General features: G+C 50.0%; 8 protein-coding genes across 8 annotated transcripts; 4 read left to right on the top strand and 4 right to left on the bottom strand.

The window, feature by feature from the left end:
* Positions 1–178: 178 nt before the first annotated feature.
* ASPSYDRAFT_54846 (putative NAD+ kinase) lies at positions 179–2004 on the top strand (the record flags this gene model as incomplete). Its single annotated transcript, XM_040848925.1, has 5 exons — positions 179–211; positions 268–315; positions 383–1424; positions 1488–1764; positions 1848–2004. The coding sequence occupies 5 exons, from the start codon at positions 179–181 to the stop codon at positions 2002–2004; spliced, it is 1557 nt and encodes a 518-aa protein (XP_040705695.1).
* A 381-nt stretch (positions 2005–2385) lies between these two features.
* ASPSYDRAFT_40444 (uncharacterized protein) lies at positions 2386–3539 on the top strand. The gene is made up of 2 exons (XM_040846087.1): positions 2386–2777; positions 2857–3539. The coding sequence occupies exons 1-2, from the start codon at positions 2481–2483 to the stop codon at positions 3352–3354; spliced, it is 795 nt and encodes a 264-aa protein (XP_040705694.1). The 5' UTR covers positions 2386–2480; the 3' UTR covers positions 3355–3539.
* Positions 3540–4062: 523 nt separating this feature from the next.
* ASPSYDRAFT_27546 (uncharacterized protein) lies at positions 4063–4938 on the top strand (the record flags this gene model as incomplete). Its single annotated transcript, XM_040844408.1, has 1 exon — positions 4063–4938. The coding sequence occupies one exon, from the start codon at positions 4063–4065 to the stop codon at positions 4936–4938; it is 876 nt and encodes a 291-aa protein (XP_040705693.1).
* A 162-nt stretch (positions 4939–5100) lies between these two features.
* On the bottom strand, positions 5101–6129 carry ASPSYDRAFT_143596 (NAD(P)-dependent alcohol dehydrogenase; the record flags this gene model as incomplete). The annotated part of the gene is made up of 1 exon (XM_040841353.1): positions 5101–6129. The coding sequence occupies one exon, from the start codon at positions 6127–6129 to the stop codon at positions 5101–5103; it is 1029 nt and encodes a 342-aa protein (XP_040705692.1).
* A 483-nt stretch (positions 6130–6612) lies between these two features.
* ASPSYDRAFT_594529 (uncharacterized protein) lies at positions 6613–8048 on the bottom strand. Its single transcript, XM_040849704.1, has 2 exons — positions 7882–8048; positions 6613–7826 (listed from the first exon to the last, which is right to left on the bottom strand). Exon 2 carries the CDS (start codon positions 7807–7809, stop codon positions 6691–6693), a length of 1119 nt encoding a protein of 372 aa, XP_040705691.1. The 5' UTR covers positions 7810–7826; positions 7882–8048; the 3' UTR covers positions 6613–6690.
* Positions 8049–9095: 1047 nt separating this feature from the next.
* Positions 9096–11342, bottom strand: ASPSYDRAFT_194935 (uncharacterized protein; the record flags this gene model as incomplete). The annotated part of the gene is made up of 1 exon (XM_040843704.1): positions 9096–11342. The coding sequence occupies one exon, from the start codon at positions 11340–11342 to the stop codon at positions 9096–9098; it is 2247 nt and encodes a 748-aa protein (XP_040705690.1).
* A 171-nt stretch (positions 11343–11513) lies between these two features.
* ASPSYDRAFT_85581 (uncharacterized protein) lies at positions 11514–13334 on the bottom strand (the record flags this gene model as incomplete). Its single annotated transcript, XM_040851539.1, has 6 exons — positions 11514–11641; positions 11707–11840; positions 11893–12847; positions 12908–13070; positions 13129–13191; positions 13251–13334. 6 exons carry the CDS (start codon positions 13332–13334, stop codon positions 11514–11516), a joined length of 1527 nt encoding a protein of 508 aa, XP_040705689.1.
* A 257-nt stretch (positions 13335–13591) lies between these two features.
* Positions 13592–16302, top strand: ASPSYDRAFT_75877 (uncharacterized protein; the record flags this gene model as incomplete). Its single annotated transcript, XM_040850838.1, has 10 exons — positions 13592–13923; positions 13987–14156; positions 14225–14337; positions 14402–14569; positions 15091–15177; positions 15282–15512; positions 15572–15739; positions 15801–16034; positions 16096–16163; positions 16222–16302. The coding sequence occupies exons 1-10, from the start codon at positions 13660–13662 to the stop codon at positions 16300–16302; spliced, it is 1584 nt and encodes a 527-aa protein (XP_040705688.1). The 5' UTR covers positions 13592–13659.
* Positions 16303–16543: the final 241 nt, after the last annotated feature.

Here is a 16543-nt window from a genome sequence, read left to right as displayed (position 1 = left end):
CAAAACAAGTTCTGCAGTATGGAAGGCTCCCTAGCTCCGCAGCGGACCGACGTCATAGACCGCTTCCTCCACACAGCACCATCGAACCTCAACCAAAGGCAATAAAACAGACTCCAAAAGAGACGGCGAATGACGCACTCACGCGGTTCTCTAGCTCCAGCTCCAACTACCCAGCACAATGGATGGACGGAGCACAAGCCCTCGAGATACTGTACTGTCCCTTTCGCAATAGTTATACAACAAACACGCTGACGCTCTTATTTCAAGGGCCGCGTTGGACACGAGCAGCAAGAAAACGATCCCAATCAGTTCGAGGTGATCGCTCTTCCTTCATTTATCACTGCCTCTGTATAAACCACTAACTCCAGTTAATCGTGGATAGGTCCTCCTCCCCCCTAGAACCTGCAGCCACCGCCGCAAGGCATCCCTTGTAATGGCCGACGAACCCAGACACCCAGACCCCGACGAAGCGACAGCATGCTTCGTGCATTCTCTCATCGCAGGCGAAGGGCTCACGCCCGCCCGAATCGCCAACTTCCGGATATCAAAAGACAAGTCGAAGTTGGAGGCGGACATCGTCGATAGTTCCGCCGCGGCGGCGGCGCAGCATGACGTCGCCATCACGGAAGAGGATGATGAAGAAGCGGACATTGAGAATTTGAAACCAGATAACCATCGCCGAGCGAAGTCGCCGCGGACGAGTACGAACGAGGTCGAGTCCCGACATCTCACGAAGAAACAACTCTCTGATATGGCGTGGAATGTGCGCAACCTGTCCAAGAAGCTCGATAGCATTCGGCTCAAGCTCAATGTTAAGACGATCTTCCTTGTTACCAAGGCCGGTGATGAGTCTGTTGTTGGTGCGACAAGGAAAGTTACGCAGTGGCTATTGTCTAAGGATCGCGGGGTGGAGTATGTGGTATACATTGAGAACAAGCTGCGTGTTGACCCGGAGTTCAATTACGAGGGCCTGCTGAAGGAGAATCCAGCCGTGGAAGAGCGGCTCAAGTTTTGGGATACGAAGCTGGCTACCAACCAGGCGTACCTGTTTGACTTTGTCGTCACGCTTGGTGGTGACGGGACGGTGCTCTATACGAGCTGGTTGTTCCAGCATGTTGTGCCGCCTGTGCTGTCCTTTTCGCTCGGGTCGCTCGGGTTCTTGACGAAGTTTGATTTCAATGATTACGAGAATATCCTTGGGTCTGCGATCCAGGACGGCGTCATGGTTAGTCTGCGGCTGCGGTTCGAGTGCACGATTATGCGGAGCAACCCACACCAAAGAGAAACCCCGTCTAGCAAGAAGCATCGAGATCTCGTCGATGAATTAATAGGTGATGAACCGCCAGACGGCACACTCAGTCATAGACCGGATGGCGTCGTACATATCCTAAACGATATTGTCGTGGACAGGGGGCCGAATCCTAGTAAGTTGCGCAACCATGTATACATCTATCTACATCTTGTGGCAGCAATACTAACATCCCTAGCCATGTCCTCAATCGAGCTCTTCGGTGGTGACGAACACTTCACAACCTTGCAGGCTGACGGCGTCTGCATCGCCACCCCAACCGGCTCAACAGCCTACAACATGGCCGCGGGTGGCTCCCTCTCGCATCCCGATAACCCGGTTATCCTGATCACCGCCATCTGCGCACACACGCTTTCCTTCCGCCCGATTATCCTCCCCGACACCGTCGTGCTTCGGGTTGGGGTTCCTTACGACGCAAGGACAAGCTCCTGGGCGAGCTTTGACGGACGACAGAGGTATGTATCCCGCCCAAATCATCAACCTGTACAAGCTGTATTAGATTATACTGGATGAGCACCACTAATGCCACTCCCGACAGAGTCGAATTACTCCCCGGCGACTACGTGACGGTTTCTGCGTCGAGATATCCATTTGCAAATGTCCTGCCTCATGGAGGTCGTGGTGATGACTGGATGCATAGTTTGTCGAAGACGCTGAATTGGAATACGCGGCAGAGGCAGAAGGCTGTGCAGTAGTTTCGACCAGCCCTGTACCCAGTTTTCTTTGGGGTTTGTTGTTTGTTGTTTGTCCGTACGACAATTCGGGCCATGCATCTATTTGAGGTATCCATCTATGTTATGTTTGTTACGTTATGGAGTAATTGAGAGCGCATCTGGATAGCTAATGGCTGCGGACTTGGTTTATATCGCGGAAAGAAAATTAATAGGTATGATAGGGATTTGAATATAACAAGGAGTTTTATTAGCCTTATATATTAATACATTTCATCCACTTACATATTGACCACCTGGGGAGCTCAACTTATGGGTCTTTACCGTTCCAAGTTAGACTTGGCTCCATCTACTGGCTGGAAGCAACAAGTGGAGCTGCGTTGACTACCTCGGTACTTCACGCGACCGATATAATCACTTGCAGATGAGCTCAAGTCACAAGCTTCCCTCTTTACTTCCCAACTTCTTCTTTACATCTTCCTGTGCTCTGTACGCCTACCATGAAGCCCGCAGACGCCACCTTCATCATATCCGGCGGGTGCTCAGGACTCGGGCTTGAAACAGCCCGTGAGCTCCACCGCGCCGGGGCCAATGTACTGCTGCTGGACTTGCACCCAGGCCTTGATGAGGACGTGGTCAAGCGATTCGGCGCCGACAGAGCAAAATTCGTGCAGACGGATGTCACTGATACCTCAAGCATCCAAGCTGCCGTGGCTTCGGGTGCAGACTGGATCAAGCAGACTGGGAAGCGGTTTGGAGGAGTCGTCGCCGCTGCTGGTGTTGGGTTGCCGTCCAAGGTAAGACGTCGCGACGACCCCCGTTCGTTGACTGGCGAGAGCTCTTCAGACTCACTGCGTCGTATCATACGATATTCAGATCTACGATGCACGATCACAATCCCCAGTGGAACTCTCAAATATCGACTTCGTCCTGAACGTGAATCTCCGAGGAACACTTGATCTGCTCCGTCTCTGCATCCCCCACCTGGTTCAAAACGAACCTTTCACCAGCGACGGAGAACGAGGCGTGCTCATCCTGGTGTCGTCGTCTGCCGCCTTCGATGGACAGCCCGGCCAGGTTGCCTATTCCGCGTCCAAGGGTGCGATTGCCTCCATGACGCTCCCGCTGGCCCGCGACGTTGCTAGATACGGCATTCGTGTGGTCACCATTGCCCCGAGTCTGTTTGAGAGCAACATGACCAAAGCCCTGCCTGAAAAGGCGCGCGCGAGTCTTGAGCGTGTCATGGAGTTTCCGCGCCGGGCGGGGAAGCCGGAGGAATTCGGACACATGGTCCGCTCGAGTATTGAAAACTCGATGCTGAACGGGACTGTTATACGCATTGACGGGGCGATGAGGATGCCGAGCAAAATGTAAATACTTTATGCACCGTGTCTTTATAACTGGTATTTCCAGGAACTGTATATATCCGGGGTTCAAGGTCAATGCACAGTATTTTATGAACCTACACTGGTCATAGACCAGGAAAGTCTTGTACGCTATATTTCATATTTTGCCATATAATTTGAAATTTCTTGACAGCATTGTCTACGTATCTGTGGGAAAAATCTCTACTAAATCGATATGAAAAGAAGTGCATGGTTTTCGATTAGACACAGCTATGGAAGGCCTATTTATACCTCTACATTGACACGCTAGCAATAAGCGAGCTTTCCTTGTGTAACTCTATGGTGAAGGCTTCTTTGAAGGTGCAAACGGTGAAGTTTCCGCCTTCACCGGGATCGTCAATGTCGACAGGATCCAAAGGGGATGATGACTACTGCCAACCTCCCTTGGTGATATTAGCCCTACCCTAATACACCCACTCGCTGCAGTCTATTTAAGTTGAGCAATAACCTTTCTGGAATACTGACATATACCCTACTTTGCATACAGCGAGGTGGCATGCCAAAAGTATACTTCAGTCTGAGCTAAAAGCCTAAAATACACCCACTAAGGCTACTATAGCGAGCACCTCTGACGTGCCCCTGTGCTTGGTGATGTCACATTGCTACTGACCGTATATCTATACGGCCGCCAACTTCAATTCAAAGCTAAGCACTGCTTAACACTGCAACAATCAATATGTCATCTACCGATGCAGCCCTGGCGTCAGATCCAGAAACATGGAGAATAATCAAAGACCCCGGTCACGGCTTCCTGGGCAATCTGTGCGCTCCTGCCTTCCAACGCTACCCATACCGTGGTCGGGTCCAGTTTGAAGATAACTTCGAACGCGCATACGAAGCTACTAGCGATGATAGCGAGTGGTTTATCGTGTCTTCAGTCAATGCCGAGACCTTCTCCACTGAGTTTCTTGAGGCCGAAGAGCCACCCTTCTCACTTTGGTGTGCATATGACCCTACACTCGAACTCGCTCTCGTCAGAATGGTGAACTCTATTGGCCACGAGACTGCAGCAGGCACATTTGGCAATATACTTCAGGAAGCTCTCATTCCGACAGGGATGCACCGATGTCTCAAATCCAACGAAAGCACCCCATACCATGCGAATGTCACTGATTTTGGAAGAAAACAGCCTGACAAAGCCTGGAAACCCGCGAGACTACCCCCTGACCGATCGCATAAATGGCCTACTGCTGTCCTGGAAGTGGCGTACAGCGAAAGCAGCTCGAAACTGCAATCGGATTTACGCTGGTGGATGAGAGCACCGGAGGGCGAGGTGAAGACCATCTTGACCATGAGAGTTAGCCGCAACGAGCCCAGTATTATTGTCGAGAGATGGGAAAGTAATGACAATGGTCGTAGCAACTGCCAACAGCAGGTTATCATTTCGAGGCGGGGAAATCAGAATATTATCACCACAGGGGCTCCTCTTGTGCTTTACTTTGAAAGGCTCTTCCTCAGAGCCCCAACTGTCCCCAGAGGACGCGATATCGAAATCGACACGGAGAAGCTCGAGTATCTGGCTGAGAGTGTTTGGAGCGAGCAGGGATTCTAGTGATTGCAGAGAATGACCAAGGCCGGCCCCTTAAACAAACCACGTTCATTCTTCCACAGTCTAGGCCCAAGCGCCTACGCCCTGACATCAAAGTTCCAAGCCCTAAGGAGTAGGCTTATGATGGGCATTTCATCGGGATGATTGTTCCGTAGTTCAATACACTCATATCTTGGACGAGACGTGCACAATGACTTTGCCCGCACTCGAGCCCTTCTTTAGATACTTTAAGGCCTCAATTGCCTGCTCAAATTCAAATGTTGACTCGAGGACGGTAGTTATTGTCCCATCCGCCAACCACCCCACCAGCTGCTCGTAGTCCTCGTGTACATTCTTAGTGACACACGGTACAAACTTGCGCGGCGTGCCACCCAGAAAAGTCGGCCTCAGCAAGCCCTGGGCGAAATTCCTGGCCGTTTGGAGGGATACAGAACCCCCAACGCTAATATAGTGACCGTCCGGCTTGAGAAATCTGGGCGTCGTCGAGAAAAAGTCCTTTGGCGAGCTACCAACATTATCCACCACTAGATCATAAACTTGGCCCTCGGCTTCAAGCACAGCCACGATGTCGTCGACTCGATAGTCGATTACCGCGTCGGCGCCTAGGTTCTTCACGAGGTCGACTTTAGCTGTTGAGCAGGACGTCGTAACGTGACATCCGAGCGCCTTTGCAATTTGGATGCCAAAGGTCCCTGTCCCTCCGGAACCGCCATTAATAAAGACGCGGTCGCCGCGTTTGATGTAGGGCTTGATGCTCTGATACGCTGTCATCCCCGCCGTGGGCACTCCGGCAGCCTGATCGAGATTCACGGCGCCCCCGGGGGGTAGCACGGCGTATGCATCTCGTGGAAGCACCACATACTCGGCCAGTGAGCCATACGTCTGGAAAGGCTCGACGCGGCCGAGGACGGTATCGCCAACCTTGACGTCCGTTGAATTTGAACTTGAACCCTCAGCCACAGCCACAACAGTGCCGCTTAGATCCATGCCCACTGTTTTGGGGAAGCTGACGATGGCGCGGGACATGAGTCCCATTTCTATGATTTTGTAGTCTGCGGGGTTGAGACCTGCGCTGGCAACGTGGACGAGGATCTCGTCTGGCTTGAGGGTTGCATTATTGGGGCGTGGCATGTTGTCGATGAGTTTGAGGTTCTCCTCGATGGGACCGGGTGTGGCCTGCTGCCATGCCTTCATGTATTCCGTCATAGTTGATTTGATGGGGTTGAATTGGGTGAAGCTGAGAATGATTGTACGGGGATGTTAGTCCTGACGTAACTAGTTGGTTTATTTAACTACGGAGGGTTGTCTACACTTAGTCAGCGAACCGGGATGGGCAACTATGTTAAGTTAAGCTAGTTAGGGTTACATATCTACGTATAAATGAATATGTGTACAGAGCCTAAGTTATTGTTCTTGGTGCGTATTTTACTTTATTCCCCCCATCTCCAATCCCCGCTAATCGGTTGGCAAGGAAGAGATGTATTTTATCACCTCTTCCGGCTGAGATACCGCTGTGCCGGTATATTTGGCCGTGCACGACCCGCAGCGGGCGGTCCCGTTGCGAGAGACGTTTTAGGGCTCCACTGCGCAGTATACTAGGGGACAGGGTACGCTGAATAGGACGTATTATATACATCGTTTGAAGTAAAAAAGATTGTATTGTCGAGGCCAACTCTTTGTAGATGATGTCATAGCTGGAATATATAGCAGGAATTTCCATCTACGTGTATGGCACGCCCCGAGACCCCCGTTGCATCACTCCGCGTACATACAATCATCACCCTCCCTCCAACGCTTGGCCATGTTCTCGCAGGTAACAGACTCTGAGATCCTCCGCTTACCCGCCATATTGTTACCAGCCATAACGTTTACAACCAAATCACAGTATAAGATGGCCCCAAAGCCGCACATAACCCGCACGTCTTGAACAGACAGATCCTGTCCGTCCTCGCGCACGGCCAAAACATCTTCGATCCCAGAATCCCAATAGGGGTGGGGATGTCCAAAAAGAGGATGAATGGGGTCTATCTCCCGCAACAGTGAAAGGGCATCCGGGTTGAAAGCTCCAGCGTAGTCTTTAGCGTTGGGGTATTTCCAGATACGGATGGGCATTCCGAGGCGCACAGAGACGGGCGACAGAATACCTTCGCCGAAGGAAGCTAGCATAGTATTAGCGGTGATATCGACGGGGACGAATACGTCGGATCTTTGCGGGATATCGCCTCCCTGACGTCTTATTTTGACCCCTCGGCTGGCTTTGGCTGCGTGAATTGATGTACATGGACTTGTAGCTGGCTTAGCAGAAGCAGTTACGCCATAACATCGAAGGTATTGTGAGAGGCACCAGAAATTGGCCAGGGTGATATCGCAATAGGTGTCATAGTCGACTTCTCTGATTGCCACCATGGGCCCGCGGAATGCCAAAGAACGTGCCATTGAGGGACCTGCTGTTGCTATGATACTTTTGTTGATGGATGACCCATCGCTTAAGAAATCGTCACGGGCAATCAGAGACACATGATAATTCTTCCGAGGAGCGTAGAACTTTCCTGACCTTTTGTGTCCGAGATACGGAGACACGTCAATCCACTCGTAGTAAACATCGCCCATAGAATCTGCGGTGCATTTGAGCCATACGATGCGTGGGTTTATCTCACTTTCGGGGAAAAATATTGCTCGTTTGTGCTGGGGCTGGGCGAGGAGGTCGGGTGACGAGCTGTTTGCAGAGGAGATTGTGAGAAGCAAAGTTGACTCTCTGGCACTCTGTAGAACAGTAACTGCAGCTACGGCACTGCGTACACTGTTGAGCTGGAGATTTATTGCACACGGCGCAGTGGTCGTCGGTTTCCAGTGGCGGGGAATTGGATGCAGCATCCGAGGTGGTCTCGTTCCTGTTCGTAAGAGGGTCAAATTAGTTTACTTTTTAGCGTTGTGGGGTAGACCAACACTGATGCCATAGCTGCGTCTCCTGGAAATGAGCTCGTACTCTCAAAACAGAAGTCTGTATTTTGATTGAATTTGGGAAGGATTGCCGAGTGTAGATAATGAGTGTCAAGAGGAAAGGGAGGAAGAAGAATGAGGAGACAAGTGAGTGATGAAGAGCAGGGTGTTGTAGTGCTACTGCAGATTACCCACACTGAAGGAAGAGAGAAAAGATTAAAAAAAAGAAAAAAAAAAAGGGAAATCAGTGAACCACATAGAAAGTGATAGTAACACACTGACCGGCGTCTGAACTGAAAGGAATACATGACTAGGAGGCAAATCTCGAGGAGCAGCGAAACAAACTCCATATATTATATTAATCCTTATCTCGGTCACACTCAGCCATATTACCAATTTTCGACGACAGCCCCGACCATAATACACAACTGCGACTGCATATAGAACTACGGGAGTGAAGATGGACTGTGTGCTGCGGAGCTGGTATGAATAGCCGAGTGCGAATGTTCTTTCTTTGAGTTTTGTTTATCCGAGCCTGAAGTGGAAGATGGAAGTGAAAAGGGGGCTTCCTGGTCCTCATGGAACCACTTGGGGCTGAGCTTAAGGTCAGCAAGTGGCTGGTCGTTTTTCGTAGAATGCAGTGCGGTAGATGCCACGCGGGTCATGAATTTGTGAAAGCGAGCGAGCCATTGAGCGAAACCAAGACAGCTGAAGAGACTTGGATGGCCTATTTTGGCTCAATTAGACACGTAGATCACCGCTTTCCATGAGGCGGAGTGGCCGTCTCTGAGTAACAAAGGAAAGGGACAACGCCTTCGCAGCTTCCTAAGCGTTGATAGGTGACTTGTTCGTGCTGCGGCAATTCGATATCTGCTTCCTTCTTCGTCACTACTTGTGCTCCACCTGAGAGGTAACCTGAGGGCAAACCCTCCTTGACCGGACTACCAATCCAGTCCTTCCAATGCCAAAAATTCGATCTGGGAGAAAGAACTGATAAGTTCGACATGACGAGAAGATGTCATTTAAAGCGAGTAATCTCGTGGGTAAGGATGAATGCGTCGATGGTTTTGGATAGTTCCGACGAGGTTGGCGCTGGGGTACAATTCGAACCCTCGCGCGCTTCCCCGCACAGTTGGGTAAAACATTGGTAATCTCTATCCTGGTGGTGCGTGGTGCAGCCTCCTTTCTTCTTTCCGGGGAATAGAGGGTAGCTTACAAAATCAACTGTTCTGTCTGTACGACGACGCATGTACATCTTCTTCCTCGACAGGACTCTGTGGCATTCCGTCGAGCAAAGTATTAGAGAAAAGGCTGTAATCGGGTATTGTAGAATCAGGCACCGAGAGATCCAGTCGCAGTTGTGGATCGAGATTCGAACCCATGAGCGCAGACCGCGTCTGCGGACTGAGGGCTTCTTGGACATCGAGCATCACTTCTGGCCCGTAGGAAATGTCTTGCGCTGGGAATGCTGGGAGCCACAGATCCTCCTCTGCGCCGATTCCTGTGTGGGTGTGAGTTTCCCAGTTATAAACTGGGGGACAGTTTGAAGGATAAGCAGACGAAGTATTTGAGGTCTCGTTGTTTCCCGGATGAGATGGTCCCGAGGTATTCCGTTCAGGACTTTTCGAGCCCCGCCCCGGAAAGAGCGAGTCGAGCTGTCTAGATGCCTGCCGGTCAAGAATCCTCTTTATGCGAGCTTTGATAATCTCGATGCTCCGGTTCAGACCGGGCATGGCGGTAGCAGTACGCTGGAGGACATCAAGCAGGAACCTCAATTCTGTCCAAGCTGCTTGGTGGGACTGGGACGGCTGTAGTCCGTCCTCCGATGTCTCCAGCCGGTACACGGCGGTCGTTGCGGCCATGTATGTGCAATAGCTATTCATGTATGTGATGTGGTGGAACCCGAATGTATGGACGTACATTTTGAGAAGACCGTATATTGCGGTGGTTGCTGATCGGCATATCTTCCAGCTCTGTCGGATTGCGGCTGAGCGAGGGACTTCACTACGGGCACTTGCAACATGTGGTCGATGAAGAAGGATCAGGGTGTTGTGGTACATCAGGTTGAGTGATGTGATATGCGGCGGTGGGCTGAGTTCAGGCATGTTGTTGGGTGATATGTGGAGGAACGACGGCAGGGACGAGAACCAGTCCTGCAGCTCCTGTTTTATCTCCACAAAAGAAGCAGCTTGGTCGGCAGACTGCAAGCTATAGAGTTCTAGCATCACCCGCGTAAGTATCTTGCAGAGTTTGCACAGCTCTGTGAAGCAGGACATGATACGGCCCGGGGTTGGGGGAAACGGGGGGAGATCTGAAGCCTTCGTATCAGGGCCGTAGAATGGCACCCAAGGATCATGGTCGGTAAAATCGTCGAGGAATTCCAGGGAGACGTTTTCAGCGCCCATTACAAAATTCGGCATCCTCCCGAGGTACAGACTGATATGCTTGTCCCACGAGTATAAGCTCCAAAAGAGGCGTTTTCGTATCTCGATATCTTCTGCTGATAGCGACGTGGAGTATTGCTGGAGCTTGTCGGGAGAGACGTGCAGACCCAGGTCAATGGCCATCCGAAAGGCCATTCCAGAGTAAAGCCATGCAGCGGAAGACCGGCCACAAGCGACATCACGGGCTGACTGCTGGAGTAATGCTTGGATCGTCGGAATAGCAGGAGGGTTGAGGGTCTCCATAGCGAGCAAGGCCTTTGCCTCTGTCATCAAACGGTCTGAAAGCTCCTGGAATGTCTCGCCATAGCTACTTGAGCTCCATACTGAATCTGGCGACCGTATAAACCGACAGCTGTGGGCGTAGAGAACCTTGACGAGGGTGGAGGAGCAATATGTGAACGATTGCTCTCCACTGGCAAGTCGAGGCATATCCCTCGTAAAAGCTGGACGGTACACAAAAAGAAAGCTCGGATGCAACCAACACCAGTGGAGCTGCAACAAGGTGCTTGCGAGGTTCTTGGATATATTTGCCAACGACAAGGATGTATCCAGGTTGCTGGTTTCGAGGTCTTTCTGGACGGCAGCATTCGCGACGAGACGCTGCCTGACATCTGCAGCATGTTCATCCATCACTGTTGATGGAAGCGAACTGACATGCAAGGGTCGAGCAGGTGTCTGTGGGAGATCTTCATGGATGGCAGATGTCTGGTTGTGATAGCTAACATCTCCCAAGGCATCCAGGCTCACTGGGTCACTGGCTCCATTGCTGAAAGCCGAACTAACAAAGGACGAATTAGAAGGAGAAGCTGCATCAGCACCACTACCAGTACCACCGGTATGTAGTCTGCGTTCTAGTTCCTGGACGCGAGACTGCAATGAGCGCACGTAGGCAAGCGAGGGCGATTTATCATAGTGGCACTTGGAAGCACTGGCGATACAGGCCGAGCAGCTGGGGGATGCGCCGTCACATTTGCTTTTCCGGCGGCGACAATTCGAACAGACGATTTTTTGATGCCTCACCATCTCGCATGATGTATTTCTCAAGTTGGGGAAGAGAGAAGTTGGCGGAACGATGGAGACGGGGGAGAGCGAGGAGACTACTCCAAATGGCTTACTAGGCTGAAATCGGTAAATGCTTAGTTTCACTGACACAGCACCATAATATATGCTTATTTCTGCCTAGACTCCTATCGACTACAGTACATATCGGAAATCCTTATTTTCAAACTCCGTCTGATCCTGCATCCCAGCTTCATTACTTGTAGCCTTGTCGGCCGGTCCATAGAGAGAGTCCCGGCGGCGGTTGACAGTGAACATATAGCCTATTATCATCAGCACTCAAGAATCAGAAATACGGGTTTAATATCAATAATGTAGAAAATCATACCCAGTAGTGTTAAATGGCAAGCAGCCTTGATCACGTACCCGACCAGAAGGCCAATTGTGGCTCCTTTGTATTCAGGCGCTTCGGATTGCTTCACCACGAATGGCCCAGCGAAGTTACCCCAGCAGTATGCAGTACTGTGGCAGATTAGTCGATCAATTCAAGGACATGTATGTTTATGGCCCTTACAATGTAAGTGCGTTAGCCATAGCCCGATGCGTATAACCGGCCATGTTCGATGAGATCGTCACCAGCGAGACAGTAAACCCCACAGACTGCGCATTCACCAGCCAGAAACAGACCAGCCGCGACCACTTCATTGACCGGGGCAAGTATGCCATGCATCCAGCAGCAACGGTGCACAGGATATTGGCAGCTGTCGAGGTCAGCAGTCGAGAATTGGGCACATTCAAGGTGATAGTGCCGCCGATAACCAACGATATAATAACAACCGCGTCGCCCACAGATTTCAACTCCGTCGTCTTGGTCTGTGTAAATCCCATGTCTTGAATAATAACCGTCGAAAAGGAGTTGACAACGCCGTTTGGAATAGCAGCAGCAAACACAGAAATAAAAAGAAGTATCGCTTTCGGATCGTAGAATGCAACCAGGCTTTGCTTCTTGTTAAAAGCCTTATTTTTGATCCCTGTTTCATTCCCGGCGACACGCTTCACAGCAAGAATGCGCTCAGGTTTTGTCAAAAAGAAGGCACTGGTGGGCGAGTCCGGCAGGATAAAAAAAATAACAAATGCCCAGAGACAGGTGGCCACCCCGAGGATATAAAACAGCAGCTCCCAACGCGCCGGGCTGAAATCCTCCGGCAGCTTAGAGATTCCAAAGGATATATAGGATCCTACAATTCCACCGAATCCAAGCGCCGAGTACCAGATGCATTGGCGGAGTGGGATCTCCTGCCGGGTATACCAGAAACCGGTCATCAGGGTCAGGCCTGGGGTGACGGCGGCCTCGAAAACACCCATGATAAAGCGGACACCTAATGCGCTGGAGAACGTATGACACTGTGTCATGATAATTACCATTAACCCCCACATGAAGCAACTCACGCCTAGCACGCGCTGAGCTGGATACCTCCCAACTAGCCATCCACATGGATACTGGCCGAAGAAGTAGCCAGCGTATACCACTAAAAGCCCGTTAATGGCTGATTCCCAGCACTAGGTCAGTGGTATTTGAAGTGGCATACTTGCTGAAAGGTAATTAAATTCTTGGCCTTTTAGCCCTAAAGTCTCCTGGTATCCAAACAGGTTTGCGTAGTTTAGGGCTGTTTTATCCATGAATTGCAGCGCCTGGGTGATGAGGAATATCGGGAGGACAACCAAGTCAATCTTCCACCTGATTTTGGAGTTCTAAGTCCTGTTAGACCAGTTGAAGAAGAGAATAGAAAGATGAATGCTGCTCACTCACCTCCTTGGCTGTTATCTTTATATGCAACCCTTCCCGGTATTCCTCGTATCCCACGGCATTTTCCTGAACAAGTATTGAAATAAGCAACTAGGCCTAATCTGAAAAATAAGAATTGAGTGTACCTCATGAGCTGAACTCGTTTTCTCTTTTGCGACTTCGATATCATCCTGAAGAGACCCCTGGCGCGCAGCCTCCTGAATGTGCATACTGTCGGATCGATATTTTGGCGTCATAGCTCTCAAAGATAAATGGGACTTGCAATAAGTCAAGCTCTCTCAATTTCTGGATACCACCGAAAGATATATGGTTGTGATCGCCATGCATCCTCTGTCTCCACGGGGTCCCAGCCCCCGCAGATTCCCCCACAGCCGGGCAAACTCCGCTGGCCTTGATGGTCCTCCCTTCGGCAAGTGCCCGGGAATTTGCCCGACTGTTAATTTGGTCAAAAGCCAAAGAGGATACGGTCTGTAATGAACAGTATTTTATGACATATTCATCTTTGTTATCGCAACCTTCCAAGTCTGTCCCCAAATGCCGGCTTTTACCAACACCACATGGCTTGCCCAGCCATCAGGACCTTGCTGTCTGAAGGGATCTCTCCATGAAGGAAATTCACGAGGACGCTTTGTATCAATTGCTGGCATAGAAACGTACATATCAGACCCTGCCAGCCCAAACGGTCATATCCTGCTATACTTCCCTGATGTATGGGGGATGTTCCCGAACGGCCTTTTGGTGATGGATGCTTTTGCTGATGCTGGATACCTGGTACTAGGATTAGACTACTTTAGGGGTGTATGTCTTCGAATTTCCTCCTTTCCCTCTTTCTTTAAAGCTCGTTGCTGACTGTTATTATAGGATCCAGTCTGGAAGCATCGCCGTGACCGCCACGACCATTCGAATCCAGATTTTGATTACGAGGCATGGAAACAAAAGCATATGGCTTTTGCGGATGAGGCTGTTCCGCGCTGGGTTGATGAAGTGAAAAGAACGTATGGCCAGTCGTCGACCAAGTACGCTTGCGTTGGGTATGTTGTCCCTACCTACTCTGTCTTTGATAGTTTAAGGTTATATCTAACTCGTATCATACTTCAAGGTATTGCTTCGGCGCCCCGTATGTCTGCGATGAACTCGCAAAGAGCACCGTCACCGCTGGCGCATTCGCCCACCCGGCCTTTTTGAAGGATTCGCACTTTGAAAAAATTACCAGTTTGTTTCCCTTGCATCTTATTAATTTACTGGATAGATAGCTAAAAAGGGGATTTCTTTCTAGAACCACTACTGCTGTCCTGCAGCGGCGAGGACCATACATTCCCTCAAGAAGCTCGGCAAATCGCGTTAGATATCCTGGAGTCAGGTAACAAGACATACCATCTGCAACTGTTTTCCGGTGTTTCACACGGATTCGCCCTCAGAGGGAACATGAACAATCCTTACGAACGTTAGTCACTTCTATTACTCCAGCTCTTGACGGGAGAAATTGGACCTGGATGCTGATATTTCCTAATACTTAGGCTACGTGAAGGAGCAAAGCTTGAAGGGTATTGTGAAATGGTTTGATTTTTGGCTATCACAGTAGTGTAGATGCGCGGTGATGATATTAGATGTTATTATCAAATATGTATCCCCAATAATCTATCGAAGACTGGAGCTGTTCAACTCTTCATACGTAGTGGTCACCCAAGCCCTAAGTGTGGGCAAATCGGCCTTTTTAATATCAAAATACATACAATAGGATCAATCATTTAATATGCACTCTACGTAATCTGGTGAAGCGAATGGTCTCTTCCCAAGCGAATCGTAGTTCGTGGGGCGAGACAACCGGCAGATGCCCGGGCAGTAGTCCCAGGATCTACGAATTCGGAATACGGCCGATACTAGTAAACCGCAATACTGAGTGGACTTTTATAAGGGCGCGTCTTACATGTTTACGAATCCAAATCTCAACTACTTCTCAAACAGATACTTCCATTATCATGGCATCTGCTAAGGCTTTCAACTTCGCTGGCGAGGTGGCTATTGTCACAGGTGCTGGCTCACGCATGTCTGGTACGTTCCATCTGGCTTTGAAGTGCCTCGTTGCCACGGTATAGGCTCTGCTGTACGAAGAAGCAGTGGTTGTAGTATAAAAAAGAGTGTACTGACAGTGCCAGGCGAAATCGGCAACGGCCGAGCAACAGCTATCCTACTCGCGAGGCAAGGCGCAAAGGTAGCACTTGTTGACTACAACGACGAATGGGCACAAGAGACCAAACGTATGATTGACGAGGATGGCGGAATCTCAGAGGTTGTGCAGGCCGATGTGACAGATGAAGAAAGCTGCCGGAACGCTGTTGCGAAGGCCGTTGAGATTTTTGGGACCGTGCATATTCTTGTTAATATCGGTAAGCTCCATCCTACTCCGGAATGTAGAAATATACAGTGGTAACGTATGAGTATTCAGTCGGAGTCGGTGGTGCTATGGGAGATGTCACCAAGCTTGACCTCGCGGCCTGGGAGCGCGACTTCAAGATCAATGTGACGAGTATGGTGTTGATGAGCAGACATGTCGTCCCCGAGATGAGGAAAAATGGTCGAGGAGCTATTGTCAACATGTCCTCTGTGAGCGGTCGTAAGTCGACTTTTCCTTCTATCCTTCTTCTATAAACATTTCAATGGTATAACATGGATAGTCCTCGGCGGAAACCCCAGCCTCTTATACCCCACAACCAAGGGTGCAATCGTTCAAATGACCCGAGCCATGGCCGCGCAGCATGGTCCTGAAAACATTCGCGTCAACTGCGTCTGTCCCGGCATGGTCTTTACCCCTATGGTACGGGGTAGAGGCATGACGGATAAAATGCGGCAGGATCGGATCAACCAGAATCTGCTGAAGCAGGAGGGGACGGCTTGGGATGTTGGCTATGGTATGACAGCTTCGTTCTAATGAAGAAAAAGCTATCATTGCTGACCCTGGGACGTGTATAGCAATCGTCTTCCTCTGTAGTAAAGAGGCTAAATGGATCACAGGGTTGATTATGCCGGTGGATGGTGGTGTAAGTTGTCCCCTTCCGAGCGATCCGTATTGGGTTCAAGCTGATCTTTCTCTTGAAGACAACTGCAGGAAAGGCAGACAGACCAGCTTTGAAAGCTGATACTTTGGCGGAGGAGAATACGGGAGTTCCAAACAATTAATTGCATACCGTTCATTATAGAGATTTACATATATCACTGATCAGGGCTCTTGAATAAGGAGCTTTCGCTATAGATATCTTTAAGTATCTAAATGAGAACAGTCATAAAACCCAGTATATCTTCTTCCTGTTACATCTCATACAACCACCAGGATATATACACTTAAAACGGCAGCAAGAAAGACGTCCACCAATCTCCACAACAATTCTCGACTTTCTTGAATTATTGTTATCAGCATCCG

This window comes from Aspergillus sydowii (assembly GCF_001890705.1).
Source record: "Aspergillus sydowii CBS 593.65 unplaced genomic scaffold ASPSYscaffold_2, whole genome shotgun sequence".
NCBI lineage: Eukaryota > Fungi > Ascomycota > Eurotiomycetes > Eurotiales > Aspergillaceae > Aspergillus > Aspergillus sydowii.
This window is presented reverse-complemented; position numbering and strand designations above follow the sequence as displayed.